The sequence below is a fragment of the Passer montanus genome, unplaced genomic scaffold (genome assembly GCF_014805655.1).
Source record: "Passer montanus isolate IOZ18808 unplaced genomic scaffold, ASM1480565v1 scaffold93, whole genome shotgun sequence".
Taxonomy (NCBI): Eukaryota; Metazoa; Chordata; class Aves; order Passeriformes; family Passeridae; genus Passer; species Passer montanus.
The window spans coordinates 1,119,821-1,140,341 of NW_024374701.1; the positions used below are offsets into that span (position 1 = coordinate 1,119,821).

A 20,521-nucleotide genomic window follows, 5' to 3' on the forward strand; every position below is an offset into this window, starting at 1 on the left:
GGCTCCGCGCTCGGGCCGTGCGGGGACAGCGGGGCCAGTGCCCGCGGCTGCCTGCGCTGTGTACGGGGTCGGAGCTCGGCTGCGCCGCCCGAGGCGGGCCGTGAGGGGCGGAGGCGGTGGCTGCGGTGCCGTCCCACCTGCGGCGGCGGCAGCGTGTCCCCGCCCCGCACGCCGGCGCCCCCGCCTCGCTCGCCGCTGGCCGCACGACCGCCGGCCGCGCCTCACGGGGCCATCCCGCCCCTCTCTGTGGCACGGCCCGGCGAGGGAAGAGAGGGAGGGAGGCAGAGCGGCGGGGGAAGGCGGTGACAGGGCCGCGCTCGGCCTCGCCCCCCGCGCCTGCGGGAGCGGGGCAGCGGCGGCGCGGGGCGGGGTTGTGAGGGGCCGGCGGCGGCAGCGGGGGCGTCGCTGCTGCGGGGCTGCCCCCGCCCGGAGCGCTCGGGGGAGGGAGCGAAAGAAGGAAGGAAGGAAGGAAGAAGTCGCTGCTGCAGGAGGAGAAGGAGGTAGTGGCGGCGGCGGTGCTGTTGCAGCCGCAGGCAGAGCCTCCCCCTCCCGCCGCGCCGGGCGGGGCGGGCTCCGCAACCGAGATGTCTCAGGAGCGGCCCAAGTTCTACCGGCAGGAGCTGAACAAGACGGTGTGGGAGGTGCCCGAGCGCTACCAGAACCTCTCCCCGGTCGGCTCCGGGGCCTACGGCTCCGTCTGGTGAGTGCGGGGAGGGGACGGGGCAGCGCGGGGAGGTCGCGTTAGGTCGCGGCCCCTTTGCCCCGCAGGGACCCGTGCGGGCTGGGCACCGCGGCCAGGCTGTCCCCGGGGGGTTCCTGTCCCCCAGTTCTCCACCAGCCTCCTGCAAGACGTTTTTATTTTTTTTTTTTTCTCCCTGCCGGGTTTTACGCGCGGTGCTGCCGGGAAGCCGCAGTCCCGTCTTTGGAATGCGCCGGGGATTGCACCACATGGCAGGTGGCTCCGAAACATTTTTGCAGGGGAAGATAATAACGTGTCGTCCCCCCCGGCCCGCCCCGAATGAGCTCACACGGGCAGATCTCGGTGCGATTCCTTGCACTTAGTAGGTGGGGAGTGCAGAGGGATGGAGCCTGGGAAGCTCCCCCCCACAGCTGGCTTTGCAGAGCTTGTCCCAGTTTCGTTCTGGACCTGAAGGATAGGTTGTATTTGAGGCAATTGTGTTTTCATCTGGAATTTGGTGATAGGCAAGAAATAGGGAGAATGCTGGGAGGGCTGTTCTTGTATTCCTGACAGCACCGATATTTTCTTGGCAATAATAGATGAACACAGGAGGACTCGTTTTATTGCTATGGAATTACTGCAGTGTGTGCTCCCTGCGAGAGTAAAGTCCTGCTGCGAGACCTGCAGAAATGCAGGGAGCTGCAAGAGTTTGGGTTTTAATGCTTACCCCATAGGAGCAAACCAGGCTGCATGTGTGAGATGCAATGCCTCCTTAATTTGTAGCTTCTCTGCTGAGCTGCGGTGGATCATTAAACATAAATGGAGCTGCATACTTGGCTTAAGCTTAAAGACAAGGTGGTATTTGAATCAGTTTGACTCTAGACTTTAGCAGTCATTTAGTTAAATGTTCACAGATTACTGCCTCCTTTGATTGAGAAACGTCTTCCACATGAGCGTTCTGGGTTTTATTGTGTGTCCTTTGGTTCTGTCAGAGTGTGAGCAGAATTTTGAAATATGCGTGCATAATTACAAAGCTGCTTTGCTGTTGTGTTCGAGCAGGCATGCATATGTTTTTATTAATGTAGTATGCAAAGTTACATTATGGGTATCAATTTTATTATAAGGAGGGACACATGCTGCATTTTGCTAGTAAAGAAAAGAAATTCTTTTGCATGAGCTACAGTTTAAATGAAATGCTCAGCTGTTCTTAACCTGTTACAAAATTGTTGGTAGTTGAGCTTAAATAACTTGCATTTTTTAAAATGCTGTGATTGAAGTGTGCAGAGGCTTGCATTTCATAAAAGTAAACCAGGCAGGTCAGTTTTGTAGCAAGAATAACCAATATGCTTGCTGAGGTGTGTTTTTGGTTTTTTTTTTTTAATATAATTATAGAATGGTTTTGATTGGAAGGGAATAGACAGGTTTCTTCTGGTGAAAGAAGGACCTTGTTGACACAGCTGATAAATACCTTGTAAGTGTCACAGAGTTATGCAACTCCTGAGATGTAATGGGAAATTAATTTGCTTGGTGCCTGGTCCTTTGTATTTTAAGGTTGATCCTACATCATATACCCCACTCCCATTTTCTCTTCCCCCTCCCTACAATCTCCATTGTGCATGTAATACTTGCAAAGTTTGTTTTCAGCCAGTAACTAACGAGTTTGCATCATGAATTTCCTGTTTTGCTGTGTCAAAACTTTCAAAGATTGTGCAACTTTGTTCAGACCAAGTGAAACAGTTTTGTATTGGAAGCAATTTCAGACATGTGGCAGAGTCTTTTTACAGTTCATGTTAATGGCTTCCTCTATGTTCTTCTAAAAATAGTTTTCAGAAAAGATGTAGTGATATGGAAAGTATGTCAGAATTGAAAAATTCAAGAAAACAACAAAAACTTCTGCATGTTTATGGGCGTTTATTAAGCTACAAGTGGTGATGCATGTTATTTATGGTATTCCTGCAAGAACTTGTTCTGCTCTGTCCCCTTAGAGATTATTCTTTTCTCTCCAGTAAAAAGTTTCATTTGGGGTTTGGTGTGTCCCTGTTGGGATAGTACATAGTGGTGTTTTAACAATCCTTAAAATGAGAAATATATTTTCGTGTGTGTTCACTGCATTATTGTATTCAAATGTAATCCAATAAGCTCTGTTATTTAAGTTGTCAAAATGAGGCATTTAAAAATGAGGAATCTGCAGAAAGTGGAGGGGAAAACGGATAAAAAAGAAAGCATGAAGGTGCCAGATGAGTCACTTAGACTAGGGAGCTGTTGTGGGCTGCTTTGAACGTGCTGCGAGTGTGGCTTGGAGCTCCCTGATGCACAAACCTGACTGCTGGGGAGGCAGTGCCTGCAGGAGAGGCATTTGCTGCAGCAGCCTGAGCCCCTGCCTGCAGTCAGAGCAGCTATTGCAGTGTTTCTGAGGGGTGATGTGCAGTGTTGGAAGAATGAGGATCAAATACCAGCTCAGGTGTTTTTCAGGATCCATTTTTTAAAAACTGCATGTGTTGGAGATACAAATAGGGATTCAGTTCCAAAACTTTGAGAAAAATCTGCACGTATCCTCAGGCTGATTCTGCCTAAGTCAAGCAGCAATTGCCATGGCATCTGCTGTATGAAATGCTGTTTCATTCATTCTTGCAACATTTTGTGTATTTATACAACACAGTCTCTTGCATGCTTTTGTAACCAGGCCTGCACTGAAAAAAGGGCTCCTAACATTTTGTAATTTTTCATGGGAGGAGGAGAGGGCCTGGACAATGCATCTTGCAGTGGGAAGTTGCTGGACAGAGATGGGATTGATTGGTGACTCACACTTCACTTGCAGGATTGCTTCATTTCTTGCCCGTGCTGGAGGGAAGTCTCCACTCCTGGCATCAGTTCAGCCAGCTCTGAGCTAAGCAAAATGGTGTTTTCACAAATTTCCCATCAATTTCTAAAAGGCTGTGAAGCACGTTTGTTGTATTCTTAGTTAATTGTTATATTTTTGCAGCTGTTCTTCATTGTATTGATACCTTTGTAAAATAAGGGGCTTGGTTTAATTGCTTTGCAAGCTATCTGTGTTGCCTTAATTTGAAAAGGATTGAACAGCCAACACTTACTCTTCCTCAAAATCTTGCATAAGATTTTTTTTTAGCTTTTTTTTAATAGACTGTCAGGTGATACAGCCCTCCAAAACCTGTGATTTCTTCCCATTTCAACCCACAGTTGTACTGAGACTGAGTTTCTTGGGTACTGAGAGCTCCCAGAGAAACATTATAGATTTAACACATTTTAAAACATTAGGGTCTAGAGGAAATGAAATAAGCCTGAATACCACATTTGTAGAAACAGTTCCTCTGTGGATTTTTTTTCTGATCCCTTATCAAAGCATGCAGGTGCCTCAATCCTGTGTGTGCCAGGAGGGACAGGTGCCTGCTCCTCCAGCGAGGTGTGGTGGATCTGAGGAGTGATAGGAGCTGAAAACTGAGTGGGATGGAGTAGCCACAGGAAGGATTGGCAGAAGATGAGTGGGGAGGGGGCAGCTGAGTAGGAGAAGGGCAGGCACAGAAAAGCTGTGAGCAGAGCTCTGAAAGTGCTGGCAAGGAGTTTGGATGTAGGGGAGCTTGGTGCATTAAGTAAATTAGTGAGAGCACATCTGCTTAGGGAGGTTTTTATTGCAGCTTTCTTAGAAGCAGAAGCTAATCTAGCACAGGAGAAGGATATTTGCAGCTTTTATTGTGTGTTGGGAGGGTGATGGCTGAAGTGCAGGTACAGAAGTGACTGCAGTCAATAATAAACTGTCAGGTGCTAACTGTGCTTTTCTGTCTGATTAGGAGTGCATAAATTAACCTCAGAGGCAGCACTAAGGAGATTCAGGTATTTGAGCTTGGGTATTTGCAGAGGCACAAGCAATGAGCAGCATATATTTAGCAACAAAGCCTTTGTACAAAAATTAACATTCTGATTATTTAATATTTAAATAAATTGTGCTCATAAGTAACCTTGTTACTTGGTTCTCTAAAGTAATTGTTTTCTTCTACCTCCTGTGCTCTGGATTCAATTCAGGTTAGATCAGAATTGTAATTTTAGCTCACTTAGGGTGAGGTGGATGCAGATCATTTGCCATAGCACAGTACTATGTAAGAGGTTAAAAAAAGTGTGATAAATTCTAAATTTGTGCTGATCTTATTTTAAAATGGATTTAAAACTGTGGATAGTGCAATTTTTTCCTAATTGGGCTTCTTTAGCTGAAATATGATCAGTGCAATGCAGCTGTTTTAAAGTCTGTGATGAAAGGCAGCTTAGAGTTCTTTAAAATGTTCTCCAGCTGACAGCTGCTCTGTAGCTGTTCATTAGCCAGTTAGCTGCAGTGGCAGAAAATTACTCAGCAGGATTTATCTGTGGGGAAATAGTCTTTAGGCCTCAAATATGACCAGACTTTGTGTTCTGACTTCAAGTCTAGATTGTGAATATTCAATTATACAGAATTTTCTTTCCTGAGCTTGTGCATTGTGCTGTTTAACCAGTATTGCTGACTGCAGTTCTCTTGAGGTTCTGCAGCTACTGCAACAGCACAGTGACTTGGTATGAGCCCAGAAAATGTAATTTAAAAAGAAAAAGTGAAACTGAATTTCATCTGAATCCTGAAACAGCTGATTTTATGTCTGGTGGCTCTGAAATCCCAAAATCTTGGAAACCAAAAAGAAATTTGACTCTGCAGCTGCAGAGGTTTGAGGTGCAGGGGATCCCCTTCTTTGCAAGATGAAAGAGTTTCTGGTATTTGCTGCATTTTGTACCTGAATGTTTGGGAACTGGTGAAGATCCATGACTAATTTAGAGCAGCATGTGCTGAATGATGATGACTACTCTTATTTTTGCTCGAAGTCCTAGAAAACACCTTATGTATCAGTAAAATGCTGGCATGTATTTTCCGGCTGAACTAGAGATATTTGTGTATTGCAGGATGGTGATTTTTACCCGAGGCTGAAAAATAATTGAATTCTAAATTTCATTAAGCATTGCCGCTTAAATATTGATTTTTTTTTTCCTAGTGATGTGTGAAAACTTGAGAATTGGAAATCAACATTAAAAAGTGAATGCTTGGTGGCTTCTTTTGTGTGCCAGGCTGGGGTGTAAAGGATAACTTGCATGTGGAGTTAGTTGCTAAGGGGTGTTTTTTTTGTAGCTTGAGTAATTCAGCTCTGGCAGGTTTGCTGCTGTGACCTGGTGTACTCCTGTGTGTTTTCCAGAGAGGTCTTTCCACTCTGCATGCCCTTTACAGAAAGGGAGATGTTCCTCTTCCCCTGGGCACAGAGGGTTTTTCCACTCCCTGCCAGGCCTGGGGAAGGGTCACTGCTCACAGGAGGCTGCTGATGGTGTGGTTTTTATTTCTTATAAACTTCACTTACCAAATTCCTTGGAAACTGGGCAAATATGAGATAAGGAGTCTTTTTGCAGGTTAATTCTTGGTGGTTGTTTTGAAAGTAAGTGACAGCTGCCTTTATTTCAAACAGCTCCTTTGGTGGGGTGGGCGTTGTGGATTGCATGTGCAATTGTGGGTTTATTTAGGACTGCTCTTGGGATTGGTGTTGAGCTTTGTTAGTTAAGCTTTATATTTCACACTTTATAAACATGTAGCATTCCTTTTTGCTTGATGTTTATCAAGAACCAGTGCATACTCACTTGGAAATGGAATCAGGAGTTCACCTGAATCATAAATATAGCAGGAAAATCAACCAGTATTGTCCTTGTATGACTTTTTCCATTCCATACTTTCCCCATATTCATTGCCTTGAGTGAAGTGTTGATTTCATATCCTCTCTTTCTCCTCCTCCTTCCTTTTGGACAGACCTTAGCTTTATAAATTCTGTAAGAAATTACTTTAAATATAATTTTACTGTACTATATATATATTTGCATGTGTATATATATATTTAGTTACAGAGTCCTCATGGACTCTTAAGAAAAAATACTATTTGTATGTACAAAGGGACAAGTTTTGGTAATGTACAGCTACTTATCATTCATTCACATGCACTTTTATATAACAGAACTTGGTGAAACTTAATTTCAGCTACAGTTGTGATTAACAACAATCATAACTGATTTTATTAGGCACAAGTTCTGGATTTTTGTATGGATTTAAACCATGAAAATAGTATTTTGAGCATAGCATTTTGTGATCAAGGGTGGTGTTTGAAAGTATGTTTAGGAGTAGTGATGATAGTTACAAGTACTCTTCTCTCCAGAGTTTTAGTGCATAATTATGTTTAAGAGCACTTCAGACAGCAAAGTCATAAACATTTCTCTTTCTTTCTACAAGATTCTCCTTTACTGTGTGGACAAGACTCATCTTTTAAACGCTTTCTGCAGAAACCAGCAGTTGTGTAAAATTGTGAGGATTTTGTGTGGCGCGCAGGTTACAGACCAGGAAGCCTAGAAACTGTTTTCATTGCAGAAGTGCTGCTGCTGTAGCTCAGCGTGGATTCGGAGGCATGCCTAAGAGTCACTTTGCTGATGTGCTTGCCCTGTTGCAGTTCTGCCTTTGACACCAAAACGGGTCTGCGCGTGGCGGTGAAGAAGCTGTCGCGGCCCTTCCAGTCCATCATCCACGCCAAGAGAACGTACCGCGAGCTGCGGCTGCTCAAGCACATGAAACACGAAAACGTGAGTGCAGGGAGTCTGTCTTGGCCTGGGCATCTGCCGGGGTGGGCTGTCACCTGTCTCTGCCCCAGCACGGGAAAAGGTGCTTCTGGGCAGGCCGCGCTCTCCAAGAAGGAGTCTGGACTCTTGCTTTTGGTCTTCAGTTGAGTTTATTGTTCCTTATCTACAAAGTTTTTCTGTCTGTCCAGCCGAGGTCTGATCAGCAGGACAGCCAAGGGCACTCTCTCCTGCCCACGGGGCGGTTGTCTCTTTCATAGTGAAAACTACCTATTAGATATTTAGCTTTAATTCCCAATACTTTTCGCCCTTGTTGGCAGGTGCACTTTCACTATGAACCAATCCACACGTGCCAACATCATCCTGAACATGGATGCCAAGGAGAAGAGAGAAAAAGACAGGGCACGCCCAAATCCCTCCATCTTGGGACTCCTGACCCCCATGTACAGAATTTCAAACCCCCCTGTACAACATACAAAACCCCCTTGTACAGTGCTCTAAAGTTTTTCCCTTCACCCTGTGATTCCTACTTAAACTTTTGTGGCCTGTAGTTCTTCATATAAGGTTGGCAATTTGCTCCATGAATTAAGGTCGAATTTCCAGGTGTCTTTGGCTTCCTGCCAGGGTCTCCGAGCCCCTGCCAGGGCTTTGAGACATCCAGGGCATCCAGAGATGTCCTGGGTTCCGACAGGCATCCATCCTGATGCTTTGCTTTTTTCTTGGTGCTTGTGTTTTTTTCCTCATGCTGAATGCAAAGCTTGCAGTCCAGGGTGTTGGAGTATCTCGTTCATGGTGATGTGAGTGAGTGAGTGGAGCTGCAGAGCTCTCACGTGTGTCTGCATCAGGTTTTCAAGTTCCAGAAGACCTCTTTAGCTTGCACAAAGCACAACACTGAACAGATGGAAGTGAAACATCTACTGGAATAAATGCTTCAGTGCCACAAAGGATCTTAGGAACTGTATCATAGTGTGCTATAAGGATATTTCACAGCTTTTCTCTTCACTGTTTTCTTTTTAGGTGATTGGTTTGTTGGATGTGTTCACCCCTGCCAAATCACTAGAAGAATTCAATGATGTGTAGGTAACTTCTCTGAAGATTGCAACAAAATGTCTTTTGTATCTCCTTACACCTCTCAGGTTATGACAGAAATATTTGTCTATTTAATTGGTCTGCCATCACTCACAAATAATCCTGAATTCCAGCACAAAGTTACAGTATATCCTAAGCTATTGGACGTGTCAGAATTGTTCACTTGCTGTGGTTCACTGCCCAGTGCTGCTGGAATCACTCCACTAATTTGCTACATTATTTAAAGTGTCACCATCTGTGTTTCATTGAACAACGTGCTTGGGGACAGTCAGCTCTGCCACTGGAGCTTTATAGGGAATTTTTATCCTAATCCTACTCAAGAGATTGCTTCACAGCCCACGTGTTTGCTTTTGTTCACAGGTACCTGGTGACACATCTCATGGGAGCAGACCTGAACAACATTGTGAAATGCCAGAAGCTCACTGATGACCACGTGCAGTTCCTCATTTACCAGATCCTTCGGGGCCTGAAGGTGAGTGTCCCTGTCCTCCCTGAATGGGGACAGCTCACCGTGGGGGGTGGCAGTTCCTGTGAATGTTACACCCTCAGAAGTTCAGATGTGTGCACAGGGCTTCTATAACTTCCCTAAAGTATTGTAGAATAACATTTTAGTATTGTTCTTTCCCTTCTGCCTCGCGGGAGCTCTGCATCAGTGAGGTTACCTATCATTTTTATGTGTTCTATGGGCAGAGAACCATGAGCTGTGATGCCCTCTGGTCTGCTCTGGCAATGAATTTTCCATTTCTTCAGTTTTGTTTACTTGTGTTGTTCCACTGGTGTGGCAGCACTCCTGGGTGTTCCTGGTGTTCCTAAGGAGAGGCAAAGTGGAACACCCACCTGGAAACCCACAGCCAGACTGGAGCATCTCAGTTGTGTGGGCTGGGCTAGGGCAGTATTTTCCAGGGAAGAGATGAGGAGGTGGCTGCTTGGACTGTTACATAAATTTTGTCATCTTATTTTACAGTACATCCATTCAGCTGACATAATACACAGGGTAAGTATTCATTCTAAGATTGTGTCCTGTAGTGAAACAATATCTTAAAAAAATTAAGCATGAACATGTACCAGTAGCACCAAGAAAAACCAGAGAAAATTTTCTGAGAATTTTTTTGGTTAAGTAGTAAAAAGTTGGAACAGGGGAAGTGGTTGTTAAGGTTTATAATTTTCCTTTGTGAATTAGCTTTTCTCTTAAATACACATATGCAGCACCAGTGTTACCTTTATGCATTTTTGGTTATATGTGACACCTCTGAGAACCACAGAAGAAATTTCTGACTCTGATGAAATAATTTATCCAAAGTTAGTATTTGCACTCAGTTAGAATCTGTACTTTTATCTCTGTTTACAATTTTATCTTCTTCAGACTCGTGAAACAGCACATACTCCACTGTTAATGCTGATGTTTAATTTTTTAGGATTTAAAACCCAGTAACCTAGCTGTTAATGAAGACTGTGAGCTGAAGGTAATGTAATTAAAAAGTCTGATTTGTTTGACTGAGATTTGAGTGCCATGTGAACGTCCCTTGCAACTGAAGTGTCAAAACAATTCCTTTTGAAAATACTTTCATAGAAAAGTCATAATCTGCTTCCCAGCTGTAGAGTTGTAAGGATGTAAGGATGTTTTGTATCTGGTCCTGTGTTTTCAGTGAATCATCATGAAAGTGCAGAGTTAACAGCTTTAGTTTGTGTTTACTTGTTTTGGAGACAAGATACCCAGCCACAATTCTGATTGCCGAGTCCTGCGCTGCCCTAGCCTAGTGTCTCTTCACAGCTTGTGAAATTTGCTTTCATAGTGTGTTTTTGCAGCTCTCCCAGCCCTCGTGTCCCCGTTGGGTGCTGGCTGTGCTGGTGGCTGCAGCGTGGCTGCAGAGCTGTGTTTGTGTTGCAGATCCTGGACTTCGGGCTGGCGCGGCACACGGACGATGAGATGACCGGCTACGTGGCCACGCGCTGGTACAGGGCTCCTGAGATCATGCTGAACTGGATGCACTACAACCAGACAGGTACTGCTTCAGCCAGCACCACAGTTCTCTGCTTTGTCAGCTTTCTGAACTCTGAGGGGGAAAAAGAAGTCCCCCTCCATTTGATTGCATAAATTGGCATTCCTGGTAATTACGCTTTGGGGCTGGTGTTTGAGCCACTTTGTCAGGTGGAAGTTCAGAATCATTGTGGTAACATTCACCAGCAATTTGAACCTTTGAAACTGCAATCAGAAAATATTGTCAGCACTTATCCCTTGCTTTTCCTAGCTGAGTGGTTTTTGAAATAAGTGACTGGGATGTGTCTGGGTGTGGAGAATGTCTGGAGCTACAGTGTGAAGAAATGATAAAAGTGGATAAATCTCCCATCCTTCTCTCTCCTGTTAGCCACTTCTTCACAGATTTATCTTGCTCACAGTTTCCAGTATCTTCTCTCCAGCAATACTTGCAGGTCAGGGACATAGAAGAAAATAGTTCTGTACAGGAAAGCACAAAGAAAATGATGTGCTACCCCAGTTTCAGATATCAGTACCTTATGGGTTTATTTTCCCCCCTCTTGCACACACATGGGCCAGTCTTGTATCATCAGTGCAATGGTTGGTGGTTGCTTGGGTAGCATTTGTGTAAAGCCACATGCAAATCCATTCCTCAGAGTCCTCTTGGACAGGTTGCTTCCCCTTTGTTGGTTTACATTCCTCCCCAGCTCTTTGGTGTTCAGGTCATGTTGCAGTCTGGAGGAAGAGTTGCCTGATCTTGAATTCTGTTATTTGTACAAGTTTTAGATGCCACAGAACAGTATCAGTTAGCTTGCAGTGTGTTTCAGATTGTTCAAGGAGGAGTTGTTTGCTGTGGCTGGATGGGAGGGTTCTGCTCAGGCTGTATTTTTATGCATCATGTTTTGTTTTCTGTTTTATTTGTTCAGTTGATATTTGGTCAGTGGGATGCATTATGGCTGAGCTGTTGACTGGAAGGACATTGTTCCCTGGCACAGACCGTATCCTTTAGAAGTAATTTCTTTTTTGAAATTGAAATTAGATCTTCATTTTGACACAATCAACAAGAAAATACCTTCTGGGTTTAGTTATGGACTTCTGTTTGTTTGTTTTTAAATTAATGGCTTTTTTTTACTCACAGTACAAAGAGGTGAGTTCTTGAATTTGCTGCACATCTGTTCCTCTTTATTGTCTATTGTCATCATTAGATTTATATACTCTTTGTTTCTGTTACTTTCCTTTAAGTTTATTTAAATTTATTGGTTGAGTTTCTAGCTAATACTTGCATGGATGTCTGCCAAGAATCCTCTCTGCTTTAGGTTTCTTGCAAATGTGATTCCCTTCTGGCCTCTCTTCTTTTCTCCTGGAGGTATCCTGGCTGTGAAAGCAGGTTCTTTATTTAAATTTTTGCAGATTCTTTTGTGACAGGGTTCTCATTAAAATTGCTCTGAAATGTTTAGGTTCCATTTCCATGCTTGACTGGGAACCTCCTTTCACAGTGTGCTTATACTGATGTGAAAATTCAGTAAGATCTCTGCAAAATATTTATTTTTTTGCCTCATAAAGTGGGCTGGGTAGGACACTTTGGTAAATTTGAGAGAACTTTGTGAGATTTGGTCATGTTTTCCCCAGGAAATTGCAAGTGAGACTTGATGCAAATTGTTGCAGTTAAAATTTTTGCTCGGCCACCAAGATTGGGGTGTAATTTACTCCTGGCAAGATTTTTCATTGCCTAGAAATTGGGTTTTCATTTGCCAGAGAAAATTACATTGGCCACCTTTTCCCAAAGTTTATTATTTCAACCACAGTCTGTTCATGTTAATAACTTCTGTTAATTTGTTGGTATTTGTGTCAGTTCATTCCAGTATGTTAGCACTTGATGAAAAGCAAGCTGGTGTTGGAATTGCTGCCTGCTGTTTATTTACCTTCAGAAAGCATCTGGCTTCCAAAACTGGACCTGAGGAGAAGCTTTCATTCCAGCTTTGTGCCACCTCTTCTCAGTGTGCTTTAACTTATCCTCTCCTCTTTTTCCTCTTGACTCCATCTCAATTTCTCTAAATTTATTGTGCTATGCTGTGTAGTCATCTCTGCTGTACTTTTCTCTTGTCAGAGACAGAAACTGAATTAAACAAAAGCTGGTATATTTTTATCTGTTGATTCATCATGTGTAGGTTGGTTTGGACATTTTTTTGGGTTTCTTTTAAGAAAAAGTGAGATACCAAGAACTGTTCATTCAAACAAAGCAAAAGCCTTTAAGCTGTTGCCATTATTTAACCCTAACAACAGTGACACTTCAGATTTTAAAGAACTTGACACTTGCAACTAAAATATTTGTAATAGGATTTTCAATGTGTAAGAAATGCTTCATGGTTTTGATTTATTTTGTGGTTTTTATGAATTGAACAAAATGGTGATTCTTCCAGGTCTGGGAAGTTTTTTCTCCAACTCTGTTCTTAGTTGTGAATTAAAGCCACTGATATCTGCAATGCAAAATGAATACTTCTAGGATCTAATTTATTTGCTTTATCATAATAAGGTACTTCATTCATTTATGTCTCCCTTGTGATGATTTACTTTAAATGCTCCATTTCATTTGCAAATGGCAGTAATGCTTTTTAATGAAATGCTCTTTCTGTTCTGAGTGCTTAGATTTAAGAAAAACAGACCCAATCCTTTCCTATCTTAGACAAAACTTAGTAGTACTGTAATTCTTCCAGTCCTTCTGTGTTTGTGCTTTTTGATCATGAGGTTAAAACTGAAAGGAGAGCAGGGTTGGTTCTGAATCTTGTTTGTGCATGGAACACTTCCCCAAGGACTGGGAAGGACCCTGGCTGGCAGCTTTCACTCCAGGTCTGCTGGCATCTAAAGACAGCAAGCAGAATTCAGATAACAGTCAGTTCTAGTTTCTTCCTGGCTTGGAAGGCTCTTGGAAATCTTTGTGTGTGCATTATTTAGGAGAGAGCTGAAGGGGTTTTCCAGGTTTAGGTCCTGTTGGGTAATTCTGGGCTCTTAATTTCCTTGTACCCACAGATTTGCAGAGGCTCTTGTTCCTCCTGTAGTGTCACTGCCCAATTGCTGACTTAGTGACTTTGGAGTTAATATTAACATGAATAATTCAAGGTATGTTTGCCTTGTGTCCAGTACCAAGGATGAGATATATCCAAATCCACTGCAGCTCTAGAAAATTCCCTGGGCAGTTGGAGGCAGTGGGACTTTGTGTTGCTGGGAATGGCTCCTGTTTGACAACTGAACATCTGAAATAATTCTTGCATTTTGGTCTCAAGATGTAAATTTTCTCAACTGTGTAGCCTCACATTTCCAAAATTAGAGTGACAGACTATGTAATGGCTTCTCAGGATGACCATCCCCCTGTTCAGATGGCTCTGTGTGAAGGGTTGGTCCCTCTCAGCAGGGATTTGGCAGAAATGCTCTGGTGTTATTTACAGTCCCTCACACATTTCTTGTACAGCCTGGGGAGCACCCATTCAGGGCAGGTAAGCTGGAAGTTCATTGAATCAGGTAAGTAAAATATTGGACTCTGAAATGAGGATCTCCAGTGCTGTCTGTGATGATTGTGCCTCTGATAAATGAATGTTGAGTTTAAACCTCTGAATCTGTAGAGATTCTAAACACAGCTGTCATTGACTTAAAGCAAGACTGGAGATACTCTAAGGAAAAAACCCTTTGGTTAATTTGGGTTTAGCTCTGCAGGATTGCTGAAGTACTTCTAATTTACACTGAATGTAAGGTAATTGTATTGTCCCTGTTGTAATCTATGGGTAGAAGCATTTGGATTGAAGATGGATTTCCAGTACTGGTGAAATCTCTGCCAGGAGGTGGAGAAGGGGATCAGGATTGTGGGAAAGGAGTCAGAGAGCAAAAAGTGAGGAGATGCAAATCAGAGTCCTTCAGGCATTGGACTCTGATCCTTGTGGGTTCCTTCCAGCTCAACATGTTCTGTGCATGGGAGGCTTAGCTCAGGCTTTCTTTTGGTGTTGTTGTATCTGTCTGATGCCAAGATCCATTTCTGTTAAACACATCTATTAATTAAATTTTTACAGCTCTGGGTGTGAATGATTCATACAAATGAGTAGGAAAATTGACTTGGAATATTTGACTTGCACAAAATCATATAAAGTAAAAACAAGAATATCTAGCTTTTTCTTGTACTAGTTTAGCATTTTTATGTTTTGTGTTCCCTTAAACTCTGAAGAGTTTTTTTTTTTTTCTGTTTTTATTCAGTATTATGAAACTTCCATGATAACTAACCAGTCTGAGATTACATATTCTTCTGATACACTTATTCTTGCTTGTGATGGCAGCTAAAAGAACTTGGAACTTTGCTTTGCCTGGATAAGCTGTCACAATCTTGTGAGATTTGCTGCTGCTGGTGACAGCAGGTTATTTTCTGAATTGTAGAATCCCTCCCCAGTCCTTGGGAGTAGCTTGAGGATGGCACTTGGGGTTTGCATGCTGTGCTTTCCTGCTCCATGCACTTGTGCTGGTGTTTCTCTTCTGCTCTGTACTTACTAAATCTCTTTCCTGTCTTTAATTGCTCGTGGCTCATTTCTCTGGGAGGTGCTGGGCCCTGTAGTTAAAGAGTGCTGCAGTTCAGCAGGTTGTAAATGCAGGCCTAAAACCAGAAGCAGGGTTGGGTTTTGGCAGAGCCAGTTCCATAGTCTGTGTTTTTTCTTATTTATCTGGGAAGTATCTCCCACTGGCAAACAGGGCAGAAATATTGTGCACAGTGCACAGGCTTCTGAATGCCTTTAAATAACTTAAATATTTAACTGAGCTGTGGCATGTTAGCACTCTAAAATTTGCACTTCAACTGCTGAATAAGTGAAAGAAGTAAGGACTGTTTTAAATAGCTCTGAAGAAAATCTAATTGAAGTGAGCCAGTTGTGGTTAGTGGAGTGCCCTTTGCTATTCTCCTACAGCAGTGCATATTCTGATCTCATTTTAAGCATTGACTGTTCAGAGTTTGCAGTTCAGCTGTGCTAAATCCAAATAGATATTGGGTTTACTTTTAGGTTTTGAGTAGCTAGAAGTTTGCCAAGTAACTTTCCAAGTGAAAAATTAATTCAGCTCTTCTGACCAAGGGCTAATTCCAGAGCTCTTAATTAATTTGATAGATCAAACTTTAGACCAAAGTTTACCTCAAAAGATGGTGGTTTTAGCAAAGCATTGGTGATTTCCTTCAGTCTGAATTATTACAGGAATATATTACAGTATTACAGGAACTCTGAGTTGTTTTCTAGGGTTTTTTTTAAGCAGGTGACAGTTTTTGAAGTTCTTGCAGTACTCAGATTAAAAGATGCTCTGAGAAGGAGCTGCAGCTGTATCTTCAGCCATCAGGAAGGCATTGATCCCAGAAAACAAGATTGTCTAAAAAAATTTATGTAACTATTTTGGTGTAATTTTAAAGGCAAATATAAACATTATGGACAGTCTGAAATGCCTGTGGAGGATAATTCAGGGAAGAAGGGAGATGATGGTTTTAAAAAAGATACTTTGTCTTCTTAGTGAGTTACATAAATTTTTTTAGACAATTTTGATATAAAGGCAAATATAAACATTATGGACAGTCTGAAATGCCTGTGGAGGATAATTCAGGGAAGAAGGGAGATGATACATTGATGGTTTTAAAAAAGATACTTTGTCTTCTTAGTGTCTTGAGATTTAGACATAAATGATGGATTTTTGATGGATTCCCCCCTCCCTCAGTTGTGTGTTTTGTCAGCCAGGCCTTGTTGAAGGGGACAGCTCAGGCTGGCACGTGTCCTTCTGTGCTGTGTCCCTGTAAAACATTCTTTCCATCTGCAGGGCTCCATCCTGACAGCTTTGCACAGATGTGTTAAACCCTGCTCTGCTTCTCCCTGCTGCTGCAGCAGGGATGTTCAGGTTGTTCAGGTGTTTGGTCCCAGGAGGTGCCAGGGCAGGACCCTGTGCCAGGGCAGGACCCTGTGCCAGCTGCAGCAGCTCAGCTGCCCTGGCTGTGCCCAGAGTGTGCCCAGGGTGTGCCCAGGGGGAAGTGGTGCTGCGGGGTCCAACCATTTCCTTACCTCCTGAGCTGTAGAAGTGGCTGACTGAGCTTGGAAGGTGTTCACAAAAAGCCTTGACTTTCTTCTTAATGTGAGTGCCTGCCCTTTCCAGCCTTCTGCTTTCCTTCAGCTGTTACTAATGCAAGCTAATCCTGTGAACTGCAGCTTGGTGTGGGCCTGAGGGGGTGAAGGGAGCATGGGAGTTCAGCCTTGGCCAGTGGGGCTAAAGATCTCTGCTCCAAAATAAAGATTTGAGGGTGCAGTGCCCAGTTCCATGCATGTGGGGTGTCTGCAGACAAGATGTTCAATCTGTCTGATACAGAGGGAGCTCAGCTATATTCAGTTGTAACAAGAGGAATGAATATGGTTTGCCTAAAATAGCTTTTGAGTCAAGGCCTTGGCAAGAATTAATTCTCAGCATTAATAGGGTGATGTGTTGCGCTTTTCATTTTGATTTCTCCCAGCATTTTCCTTTATGGTCCATCATTAGATATTGATCAGTTGAAGCTCATTTTGAGACTCGTTGGAACCCCAGGGCCTGAGCTTTTGAAGAAAATCTCCTCAGAGTCTGTGAGTTTACACTTTGATTGTAATATCTGCCCTTTCAGAAGTCCCAAGCTTGTGTGTTGTTCTCCTGTAGTCCTATCTGTAGAATGTGTTGGGATTTATTTTCTGTTATTTTTCTTCCTTTGTAATTCTTTGCTCTTGGATGGCTTTAAGTTCTTATGCTTTGTGTATCTTTATTCCTCTTACCTCTGCCCATGGTATGATTTCATCCTTCCACATTCTCATTTTCTGCTTCTCTCTCAGTTTGTGGGTTTATGCTTTGTGATCTGTTGTACCATCAGGTGTTACTGGGGAAGTATTTTTCACAGCTAAGAGCTTGAGGCGTGTCTCAGTTACTGTTTCTCCAGATTGCACACCCAGGGATCTTTCTGAATAGGAGCAGGTGTGTTATCCTCTGAACACACCCAGTCCCTTCTGTAGTGTGATGAATTTCTGAAACGCTGCTGCCATGTCTTTGTTTTTGTAGCAGAAAATGCCTTTCAGGTGCCTTTCTGTGGCAGCTGTTCCAGGGCACACAGCAGAGGCTGCTCTTCCCTTGTGCTGTGTGGGATGATGCTGTATGGGGCCCTTTCACCAAGGAGCCCCAAAAATGCCTCCTGCAGTCACTTTGGGAGGGTGACCCCCCTTTTCAGCCTTGCTGTGCTGGAGGAATCTTGAGTTGTGAACTTGTGCAAACACAGTGTGACATGGCCTTTAATCCTACCTGTTCCTGAAGGAGGAGGGAGTCAGAGCCAGGGCCAAGCAGGTGAATGCACAGTGAGCTCTGAGGTCACTGCAGTTGGGGAGGTGCAGCAGAGGATCAGAGCTCTGGGGATTATCTTGTGCTTAATGATCTTGGAGCAGTGACTGTAAACACAAATGTGAGATTAGCCTTGGACATCACCTGCTGAAGGCATGTGCAGTGCAAATTGGGATGAATTGGTCAACTCGCTGAATATCCCAGCAAAGTAAAAAGCCCTGGGATGTTCCAGCTTTGGAGAGGTTGGAGCTGAATCACCCAGACTGATTTGGTTGCCCTGTGAACTGACCTTAAGGCTGCTCTGGTGTTTGAATACAGGGGATTAGCAAGACATAAGATGGAAGGTTGACTAAAATAGGCAGAAGATTAATTTGCATGTGTAAGTTGAAGTGGGTCTTTTATAAACATTATTGCACAATGAAAATAATAATTGCTCTTATCCGGGTCTGTTTGAAAAAAAAAAGGCAATAAATACTGTTTGTACTATTTATCCATTGTGTGGGGAAAGCAAAACTCTTCAGTGTTTGATGGTGTTGTCACTATAACAAATTCTGGTTTTCTGCTGCATTACTTTACTGACTCTCACTTTCCCTGTTCACTGATACCTGCTAACTCTGTTTTATGCCATGCTAATGTTGTGCTAATTTTGCATTGAATGCCTTGTGTCACCCAGCCCACATCAAAGGGCACTCAGAGCTGTTCAGAGGTGTCAGTTGTGAGCCAGTTTCACTTTGCACCACAAGAAACTTAAGCACTTTCTGTGCAGCAAGAGGGAAAAAAGCTGGTAACCAGTGCAGAGGGTAGAGTTTTTGTTTCTGTTTTAATTTTGTTCATTTTCCTGAAGCTGTGTATAGCTGCACAGCTCAGGGAAAACTTTGTGGAGTAGCCTCAGCCAAAGGAAACATCTCCTCTGATGGCTTAAAACTGCTGGGAAATGTGAACACAGCCTTGTTGGAGTGTAATGCTACTTGCATTGGACAGAAATACTTTCTGTACTGGCAGTTACCAACTGAGCAGTGAGTCTCCATTGCTTTAAGTGTTCACTCTGTAATCGCTGAACATTTCACAGGTAGCTGAAAAAATTAGTGGACCCTGCCTGTGTGGCTTTTGCCTTGTGGTTTGCAGAAGAGATGCTTTTGTATGCGACTGTTTTCTGTTTGAAATGGTTTTTGCACTGTTTTTAACAAAGCCCTTGACGAGGCACTTAAGATATTAACCAGCTTCAGCAGATCATGCGTCTGACGGGAACGCCCCCTGCCTATCTCATTAACAGGATGCCCAGCCACGAGGTGAGACTGAGCACAGGGCTGGGCAGGGCAGGGCTGCACTCACAGTCACCACTTCTGCCAGCTGAATGCTTGCATGTGGCATGGGGTGGGCAATTAACGACCTGCTCTTCTGCAAGGTGTTTGTGCTGCAGGAAGGTGTGAGGTTTGGACAGTGCAAAAAGGATGTGTGAGACCAGGGAGAGCCTGCCTGTGAGCTGGTCTTGATTCTGGGCTGTGCTGTGCAGCTCAGCAAAGCACAGCAGGCTGCACCCAGCCTTGCTGGGACACCAGGGGCTCAGCTCTTCTGTGCCTCTCTGCTTTCCAGTCTTTGCCACAAGTGATGTCAGCTCTTCCTCTACTGTCTGGAGTGCCTTAGTTGGGACAGGGTAATGCTCATGTGCTTAGTAGGTGTCAGAGTAAGCAAGGAGACAGACCATGATAACCAGTGCTTCAGGATGGTTGAAAAGTACTTGATCTTGCTGGCTGGATATTGTCTGATACTTCAACAGAGCATTTATTTCCACAGGCAAGAAACTACATCCAGTCTTTGTCTTACATGCCGAAGATGAACTTTGAAAACGTGTTTATTGGTGCCAATCCCCTGGGTAAGACCTGATTATTAAATTTTCCTGAAACTGAAGCTAGCATGTCCTGGGACACAGAGATTCCCAAAGCTTTGCTCTGGCTGCAGGAGCAGTGCAGAACAGGGTTATGTTTACAGGGATGTGTGGGCCAAGGGTGTAAGAGGAAGAAAATGCTGGATGATGGCGGGTGCTGCAAAACTACAGATTCCTCATCTGTGTTGGGCTTTTAGAAGCTGTACGTTTCAGAGTAGAGCTCATGTGAGAGATCCTGTGTGTGTGGTGCTCTTGCAGCCGTGGACTTGCTGGAGAAGATGCTGGTCCTGGACACGGACAAACGCATCACGGCGGCCGAGGCGCTGGCCCACGCCTACTTCGCGCAGTACCACGACCCCGACGACGAACCCGTGGCAGACCCCTACGACCAGTCCTTTGAAAGCAGAGAACTTGAGATTGAAGAATGGAAAAGTGAGTCTGGGGGAGGGGAGAGACAGCTTCTCTTGTGGTTGTAGAATCATGGAATAGCCTGAGTTGGAAGGACACACAGGGATCGTGGAGTCCGACCCCTGGCCCTGCACAGGGGTCCTGTAGAACCCCAAAATCCCACCCTGGGCATCCCTGAGAGCATTGTCCAAATGCTCCTGGAGCTCTGGCAGCCTCAGGGCTGTGCCCATCCCCTGGGGAGCCTGGGCAGTGCCCAGCACCCTCTGGGGGAAGAACCTTTCCCTGATACCCAGCCCAACCCTCCTCACCAGCTCCAGCTGCTCCCTTGGGTGCTGTCACTGCTCACAGAGAGCAGAGATTGGAGCTGCCCCTCTCAGACCCTGGTGAGTCTCCTCTCAGTCTTCTCTCCATCCCATGAACTGAGGTTCAGCTAAGCCATGGTAGAGGCACAGCAGAAGGTGATAAAATGTGGGCATCCTGTTCATTCTGTCCTTACATTCAGTGA

General features: G+C 44.1%; 1 protein-coding gene across 2 annotated transcripts in view; it reads left to right on the forward strand.

Annotated features, from left to right (window-relative positions):
- Positions 1–20,521, forward strand: part of LOC120495921 (mitogen-activated protein kinase 14) — a 23,209-nt gene continuing 2,688 nt past the window's right edge. The window contains exons 1-11 of one of the 2 annotated variants that reach the window (XM_039695895.1): positions 1–700; positions 7,189–7,318; positions 8,330–8,388; positions 8,762–8,873; positions 9,366–9,395; positions 9,817–9,864; positions 10,290–10,404; positions 11,303–11,374; positions 18,933–19,012; positions 19,518–19,596; positions 19,867–20,040. In XM_039695895.1, coding sequence (XP_039551829.1) covers positions 585–700; positions 7,189–7,318; positions 8,330–8,388; positions 8,762–8,873; positions 9,366–9,395; positions 9,817–9,864; positions 10,290–10,404; positions 11,303–11,374; positions 18,933–19,012; positions 19,518–19,596; positions 19,867–20,040 — 1,015 coding nt within the window. In that variant the 5' untranslated portion in view covers positions 1–584. Of the gene's footprint in view, positions 701–7,188; positions 7,319–8,329; positions 8,389–8,761; positions 8,874–9,365; positions 9,396–9,816; positions 9,865–10,289; positions 10,405–11,302; positions 11,375–16,907; positions 16,988–18,932; positions 19,013–19,517; positions 19,597–19,866; positions 20,041–20,521 lie in introns of both variants that reach the window. The other variant, XM_039695894.1, reaches the window with a different exon arrangement.